Below are 8,563 nucleotides of genomic sequence, written 5' to 3'. Positions count from 1 at the left end.
GCTTAAGCCGGCCGGCCCCGTCCGCGGCGCCCGAGCCGGACAGCTGCCCGGTGTGCGTGTGGCGGCAGCACAGCCGCGAGCTGCGCCTGGAGAGCATCAAGTCGCAGATCCTGAGCAAACTGCGGCTCAAGGAGGCCCCCAACATCAGCCGCGAGGTGGTGAAGCAGCTGCTGCCCAAGGCGCCACCGCTGCAGCAAATCCTGGACCTGCACGACTTCCAGGGCGACGCGCTGCAGCCTGAGGACTTCTTGGAGGAAGACGAGTACCACGCCACCACCGAGACCGTCATTAGCATGGCCCAGGAGAGTAAGTGGGCGCGGGGCGCGGGGCGCGAGCGGTGGGGAGCTGGCTCCGGCCCCGGGAAGGCGAGCGCCTCCCGCTCCGAAGCCGGGCGCTCCAGCCTGCCCCGACCGAGAAGCCTTTTGCGCGAAAACTTGATGGGCTAGGGGGCGGGGGCTGCTCCCTAGAAGTTTTTCGAGCGGTGGAGATAGGCTGCGGAGTGGTGTGCACGCCGGTCCCTGGAGGTGGACCGGGCGAAGAGAGTGGGTTGCGAGATACTGCCTCCCGCCCCCAAAGTGCGCAAAAGACCCTGTTGGAGGGAGTCGGGGGAAGCAGGGGCCCGCAGCGGAGGGGATGTAACAGCGACTTTGTCTTGAAGGACCGTGGTGGGGAGGCTGGAGAACGGAATCGGGAGGTTCCGGGACTCCCGCAGTCCTAGTCAGGCTGCGGTGCTCTGCCTCCCAACGGCCCTGGCACCAATTCCCCAGCTCGCTCAACCCCGTGCTCCGAAACGCGCCCACCGGCTGCAGAGAACCGAGTGCTCCTCTCCCTGTCACAAGAATAGGATCCTAGGGCCCTGTATCTCAATCGGTAGTCCAGCTGGCAGCCTTTCCACCCCAAGATCCACCGCACACCCAGTTTCCCAAGGGACTGGGAAAGCTGTGCCTTCTCGGTACTGGCCAAGCTAGAGCTCAGAGAACTCTACTCCATTGCGCTGGCGGCTAAGAGCACCCGTTTGGCTGCTCTAACCTAAATGTTCCGTCCCTCATTCACCACCCCCCCACCCACAGCCAGATTTGAGGAGAGAAAAGACCTAGGCAAAAAGAGAAAAAAATAGATTGGTGTGGGGGGAGGTAACCCAGGCATCCGAGTCCTTGGCCAAATGGAAGATGAACATGTTAATAGACTTGAGCTGCTTTGAAATTTTATGGCCTGGAAAATCCAGGCCAATACTCCACCACTACCACCCCCCCGCCCCCCCAGCTCTCCATAGGGTCAGATGACTCCCTCTTCCCCTCCCCCGCTGAGGTCGCGGCCACCCCCCCCCCAGGGAACCTGGCCCTCTTTTCTTCACTAGTGGTTTGGCAAAATCCCCTGCACACTCCCCACCACACACACACACACACACACACACACCCCTGCACCCTCCCCACCACACACACACACACACACACACACACACACACACACACAGAGTTTGGTTTTATGGCTCTGAACAGAAGAGGGGGGGGACTGGTTTATTGGCAGATGGGTCATAAAAACCTGGGGGCTAAGGGGAGTCCTACTGGCCCACCCCCATGGGAGAGGCACAGGAACGCAGGTGTGCATCTGTGAGGCTGAGTGCTTCATACTAACACCCGTATTTCTGCAGACTCCCAACTCCACAGTGCCTGTTCAGGGCTATAAAGAGAACTCAAAAGACTAGGAAACTAAGGGGGGAGGAGGAGGACATGGGGATCTGGTCTTGGGTTCCTCAGTCTCCCTTCTGCTCTTAAGGCTTCTGACTGTGGAAGCTAGGGTCAGCCTGAGATTGACTGAGGGCAGGGTGGTGGTGGCGGGGGATTCTAGGAAACAGAGTTGTAGGGGAATTCAGAAGAGTTTGCTACAAGAAAGATGAAGGGTACAGAGGGAAAAGACACTCTGGTGTCTGTGTGTAGTGTGTGAGTGTGTGAGGATTTCCTAGATGGGATGGGTAATGGTGCTGGGGACCCCCACCTTGCCCCTCTATCCCTAGCATCCCTTAACCAACAGGCCCGAACCCAGAGTCAGCTCTGGTAACAGGGATGCAGGAAGTGAATGGATCCTTCATGCATGTACAGGTGAGGTTGTGGGGGGGCACCAACAGAAGGGGTCCCACCCCAACTACCATCCTTGTGCCACCTCAGGACCTGAATATCTAAGGAACTGGGTCTCTGGCCAGGTATTGTACGTCCCCTTTAAGAGTCAGGCTGAGCTCTTAAGAGAGGGAGGGGGAGTGGAGGGGAGGGGAGGGAGAGAAGGGAAAAGGAAAAAGAGACTTTTATAGTCTAATCCCCAGGGACCCGCTTTAATAAGAGACTTGTGCTCTGCTAATCGGGGGAGGTGTTCTTCGGCAGAGATGGCCTCCCCTCCCCTCCCCCTCCCTCCCCTCCCCCAGTCTTTAACCCTAGACCCCAGCCCCCACCCCTCCTGGGCTGCTATGCCTGCCCTAGTTCCCTCCACCCTCTCAAGCTCTCTCACCCCAGCCTTCATCCTGGGAACCCAGCCCCCTGGCCTTCTGAGAGCCAAGCCCAGCCCCTCAGTTTCTCACTGCTCCCCACGCCTAGAGGCCCCTACCCTCTGAGCCCAACCTCCTGCCCCAGGCCCTCCAGTCCGGGTTGGGAGAGTGTATGTTGGGGTGGGGGGGGGGGGGTGGGGGGGGGTGTAATAGGGAGGGGGTTGGGCTTTGGCTGAAAATAGTGCAATGACCTCTCTCCTGACCAGCACCGCCTACTAAACCTGACCTGCTGCCTGCCTCCAACCCCATCTATCCAACACAGATGTGGCCCCTTCCCCTTCCCAAGGGGGCTGGGCCTATATGTGTGTTGGGGACTCTCTCGGGCCCCCTGTTTCCCTCTGTGGCTCTACCTGCTTCTCCTTTGTTCCTCTCTCTCTACCCTTTCTGTCCTTTCTCTGGTTTACCCCACTAGGCTTAGATACCTCCCTTCTTTAGCTTCCTAACCCCACCTACTCCTTTCCAACCCCACCTACTGCTTTCCATCACCCCCTTTTTCTCCCAGTGATTTCTAACCCCCAAACTTATTTCTTCTTCCCCTCTTTCCTCCATTTCTCTGCCTATCTCCTTTAACCTGCCTCCATCCCTAAGAGCTTCTTCTCTGTTCTTATCTCTCTCACCATCTCTAGTCTGTCCCTTCTCTCTTCCCCCTTCCTTTTTTTTTCTCGCTAGGTCCTGTCCCCTTGCAGCACTGACTCTCCCTACATCCACTGGGGGAGAAGTGAATGGCGATTCCTGGGGGGGGGATGGGGGACTGTCTAAAGGAACCAAAGACAGGGATAGGGCCCTGTTGCCCAGTCCCCTACTTCCAAGCCCTGGGTCAGCTTGGGTGGGGGATATGTTTAGAGCTTAGAAAAGAAGTGATACCTTTCTCTGGAGTGTAGAGAGGGAAAACTAACAATAAACCAACATTTATTGAGATGTTACTATTATTTTTACATTCTTTATTTAATGCTCAGCACTCCTATGAAGCAAGGATTATTATCTGTACCACACTGAGAAGTTTGGTGGGTAAGGTCAGATACTGGTTAATGATGAGTCAGACCATGGTGATTAAACCCACTTCAACTGCAACCAAAGAACAGTGTTTAGATGCTAGGAAGAACCTTCAGACCCTTGCTTGTGTAGTTTAAGATTGGGGGCTTAGGGGATCCATTCAGCATGTATTTATTGGACACCACCTGGGACTATGGGAGGCAAGAAAGCTACAGTGGTGAGCAAAATAGACACCGTATCAAAACACACAGTACTCACAAAGATTAGTACCTAATGACAAAGACAGGCAAGAAAGTAGACAATTCCTATGATGAAATTAGTCATAGTATGCTATTGGGATTGTGACTTGTCACTTCCCATTTTACCAGCAGCTTCCCTGTCCCAAAGTCTCTGAATCTCCACTCCCTAAACCCTAGCCCACTGTGCCATCGCTGCAGCTCCAGCCAGTAGGATAACTGGGAGGATTACCAGAGCCCTGGGACCTCTAAAGAAGACCCAAGGAAAAGGAAGCTGCAGGGGGACTTTTGTGTATCATGCCCTGAATATATATATGGAGATCATTAACCACTTCCCTCCCCATTCCACTTGGAAGGTCTTCCTGGGGTGGTGGGGCTAGGGGATTGCGATGGGAGACAACAGATGCTGAATAAATCCTCCATGATATGCAGAATTCTAGAGCTGGGCATGATGCATAAAGGCCTGGACTTCCTGATCCTACCTATATGGCTCTGGAAGTTCTTTCCTAAGTCTTCTCTCTCAGTCTGTCTAGATATCTAGAGTAAGAATAGATATTCTTGTCTAATAGAGACAGGATTTAGGGCATTCCTAACCAATTTAAGGGATTAAGGAGAGGAATCGGGAGAAGTTGGAAGGGAAGCAGAGGTGGGTATCAAGAATCATCATTTACACCCTAGGAGGGTTAGTTTATGGTCCAGAACAATGGGAAATGGGTCAAAATGTAAAGGTGGGATGTTGAACACTTATAAAGATTTATTGGAACCAAAGGAGACTCAGGGGAGAAAAGGAGACTGATTATAGTCGATCTGGTGTGTTGAATATTATTTCTGATGCTCTGGGCAAATAGGAGGAAAGAACATAGAGGTAGTTTTTCCCTTCCTCAAAAGCTGAGGCAGTAATGGTGGTGATGATGAGGAGGCAGCTGAGGAAACTTGTTCTCAGAGGAGAGGGAATGGGGAGTCAGATGCACAGGAAACGCTTGGGTGGGTGCTTTACTTCATGGGATAAATTTAGCCCACGCTCCCTTCCTGGACCCTGGGTTATCCCTTCTCTGAGTTCACCTCTTTTTGGGGTCTGTGCCAGGCTCCACTGCCCACCAGACAAAACAGCAGAAACCAGGCAAGGTGGCCTGAGGACAGCAGGAATGAGAAGAAGTGTGGCTTCTGTGAAGAACATCAAGGTTCAGAAAAAGTTGCTGGGGAAAGTTGGAAGAAGGGGAAGATGCAGGTGGAGGGAGAATTCCCTAATAACTGTCTTTGCATAACTTATCTGGTAGAGGAGAACCTGCCCATTAGGGCAACTGGATTAGGGAATGGGTATAGACAGTGAGTAAGGCCTGAGAGAGCCATCCGACAGAGAAAGGTAGGAGGCACTGTACCGGGTAGCAGAAACGTGGTAGTCAACAAGACAGGAGTTGGAGAAGGATAAGGGAAGAGTTGGAAACTCAGACCGAGGAGTCCGAATTGCCAGTGCTCCCAGGCCCTTCCCTTTCTGCCCAGGGCTGCTGACTCTCCGCAAACACCCTTTGCTGATGCTGTCCCCTCTTCTCTCCCATCAGCGGACCCTGCGGTGCAGACAGATGGCAGCCCTCTTTGCTGCCATTTCCACTTCAGCCCCAAAGTGATGTTCACAAAGGTACTGAAGGCCCAGTTGTGGGTGTACCTACGGCCTGTACCCCGCCCCGCCACTGTCTACCTGCAGATCTTGCGACTGAAACCTTTAACTGGGGAAGGGACCACAGGGGGAGGGGGTGGAGGCCGGCGTCACATCCGTATCCGCTCACTCAAGATCGAGCTGCACTCCCGCTCAGGCCACTGGCAGAGCATCGACTTCAAGCAGGTGCTACACAGCTGGTTCCGCCAGCCGCAAAGCAACTGGGGCATCGAGATCAACGCCTTTGATCCCAGTGGAACAGACCTGGCTGTCACCTCCCTGGGGCCAGGAGCTGAGGGGCTGGTGAGCAGGGGGCCTGAGGTGGTGGCAGATATGTGTAACCTGGTCCTGAGGAGGCAGGGATGTTGAAGGAGAGATACCAGGAATGTGAAGGGGGCTAGGGACCAGCATTATTTCTCTGGGACCAGTAGCTGATTCTAGAAGAGGAATGGGAAGGGGGTGGTAACAGCTATCACTTTTCAGGGATCTATGCCAGGCAACAGCTGAAAACTGGACTTGGGGTGAAGGTGTCAGTTAATGGGAGATCCGTGGGAACACCATGGATGAGGCCCTGGGCCAAGGGGCTGAGGAGAATCAGGTTGCCGGGGGAGGAAGAATTAGGGAAGGTGAGTTGAAGGAGAGAGATTGCTAGCTGGCAAGAAAAGTGGGTAGAAGATGTAGGCTGGGGGTGGGATCAGTGGAAAAGCTGAGAAGTTTCTGTTCTGTTCTGGTGCCCCTGTTGAGAGGCAGCTGAGAAAGGAACAGGGAGCGGGAGCAGTTTGGGGCCATGTCGCAACTCTTTCTCCTCTCCCCCACTCCCAGCATCCTTTCATGGAGCTTCGAGTCCTAGAGAACACAAAACGGTCCCGGCGGAACCTGGGCCTGGACTGCGATGAGCACTCAAGCGAGTCCCGCTGCTGCCGATATCCCCTCACAGTGGACTTTGAGGCTTTCGGCTGGGACTGGATCATTGCTCCTAAGCGCTACAAGGCCAACTACTGCTCCGGCCAGTGCGAGTACATGTTCATGCAAAAGTATCCCCACACCCACTTGGTGCAACAGGCCAATCCAAGAGGCTCTGCTGGGCCCTGCTGTACTCCCACCAAGATGTCCCCAATCAACATGCTCTACTTCAATGACAAGCAGCAGATTATCTACGGCAAGATCCCTGGCATGGTGGTGGATCGCTGTGGCTGCTCCTAAGGTGGGGGACAGAGGATGTTCCCTCACAGACCCTGCCCCTGGACCCCTAGCCCTGACCCCCATTCCCCCAGGCCCTAGAGCTCCCTCCACCTCTTCCCATGAACATCACACCTTGTTCCCTGCCCAAGCAGTGTGCAATACAACAGAGGGAGGCAGGTGGTGGTTGGGGGGTGAGGCATTTGGGGGAAAGGGAAAGGAGGGGGCATGGTCAGGATGGGGAGCGTTTGAGGTTTTCAGGTGAGAAGGTTTGGAGAGAAGACAGAGAGATGTAGAGGCAGAGGGATAGAGACAGAGGAACAAGAAGAGCAGCAGCGAGAAGGCAAAGGGATAGAGAGACAGAGACTAGACAAACAATGAGAGAGAGACCGAAATGGAGTAATAAGAGAAAGCCCCACACCAAGCCTCCTTTCTTCCACTGGCAAGGTGAGGGGCTTGGTATAGTTTGGGGAAATCCCCTGACTACCATTCTCAATAGGAGAGAAAATAAAAAAAACACTCTTAGCTTCTTCCCTCTCTCCCTCTGATAGTGGCCAGGGAAGGAGAAACGAGGGCAGGGGCAAATGAGGATTTTGGAATTTTATTTATTTATTTATTGTGACTTTTCATTTTTTGGTATTTGGCTTTACTGAAATAGGAGGGCCCCCTGCCCACTGTGCCCTATTTGTCCTTTATTCCCCAAACCCTGCTCCCCTCTAGTACCCACCCACTTAAGCACTTGTATAAAGCCTCCAGGGTTGGGAATGGGAGTAGAGGGTAAGAGGGCTGACACACGGACGTTTCCAACCCATAATCACCCTACTCAATCTTCCTGAGCCAAAGGGGTTGAACTGAAGCCAGCAGTCACAGAAACAGTAAGTAGTTAGGGTTTAGGAGCTGCGGGAGCCCCCAATATCCAGGATCAATATAATGAGAGCCACTAAACTAACCCTTAGGTTCACCCTCATAGTCCTAACTTATTTAGCCAGAGGGTACAGCCTACTTAATGCCCAAATCCACCTCCCCCACTCCCCCCCAGCCAAGAGAGAGACCAAAGAGCCTGTGGAATGACCTTGCTCCCAGCCTCTATCTTCAGGTCAATAAAAAGGAAAGACAGTATAGACATCCCAGAGTTCCCAGGTCTGGGAAGGGTTAGGAGGAGTCAAGAAAGTAGCAGTAAGGAGGCTGAAGGTTACAGGGCGTTTGAATCCAAATCACTGCTCTGGACTAGGGAATAGAGCCAGCAGACCAAGGGGGAAAGGATTTTGGAGGGGGGACATTTTAGTCCCCCAACCCCAAAGCTCAGGGTGGAAGGGGGAGAACAAGGGAGTAGAATGTCTGTAATTATTTTTATCTTTTATTTTTTGGAATCTAGCAGTACCTGGCAGCAGGGAGGGGACAGTTAGAACAGAGGGTGGGAAGGATGGAGACTCCCTGGTTTAGAGAGCTAGGAAGCAGGCAGAGACTGGTTGCTGTTCCAAGTCACTAGCTGGGCCTATTCATTTCTCCCACAATCCTGACCGACTCTCCTCTGGACTCACTGTGCCTCAGTTTCTTCCCCTCAATGGAATGAGAAACAGCAGCACCCACCACAGCAAAGAGATGAATTCTGAGCACTTACCACGGGCACTTTATGGACATAAAATACCTCTCGCTGTGGGACAGATAACCAGGGCACCAGAGTAGTGGTGAAGAGATGTGAGGCTCAGAGGAGTCACAGGCTTCAGAGTACAAGTTTCCCTCTGCCTCCCAGCTGGACAGTGCCTGAAGCCAAGGAGTTGAAGAAAGTCTGGATCCACACCCTATCCTTACCTCATCACCAGACCTCAGCTCTAGGCAAGAGCCTAGAAGATGTCAGGAGAGGAGGGGGAAAGACCCTTCAGCATAATTATCACTCTAAGTAAAGCCAGCAGTTATGGGTCTGAGACAAACAGTACTGAACTAAGGTAAACCCCAAGCTGGAGA

At 53.3% G+C, this 8,563-nt stretch overlaps 1 protein-coding gene across 1 annotated transcript; it reads left to right on the top strand.

Moving 5' to 3' along the window:
• The first annotated feature begins 6 nt into the window (after nucleotides 1–6).
• Nucleotides 7–6,807, top strand: GDF11 (growth differentiation factor 11). Its single transcript, XM_004379960.1, has 3 exons — nucleotides 7–306; nucleotides 5,325–5,722; nucleotides 6,242–6,807. The coding sequence occupies exons 1-3, from the start codon at nucleotides 294–296 to the stop codon at nucleotides 6,620–6,622; spliced, it is 792 nt and encodes a 263-aa protein (XP_004380017.1). The 5' UTR covers nucleotides 7–293; the 3' UTR covers nucleotides 6,623–6,807.
• Nucleotides 6,808–8,563: the final 1,756 nt, after the last annotated feature.

Source organism: Trichechus manatus, unplaced genomic scaffold (genome assembly GCF_000243295.1).
Source record: "Trichechus manatus latirostris isolate Lorelei unplaced genomic scaffold, TriManLat1.0 scaffold00069, whole genome shotgun sequence".
Taxonomy (NCBI): Eukaryota; Metazoa; Chordata; class Mammalia; order Sirenia; family Trichechidae; genus Trichechus; species Trichechus manatus.
This window is presented reverse-complemented; position numbering and strand designations above follow the sequence as displayed.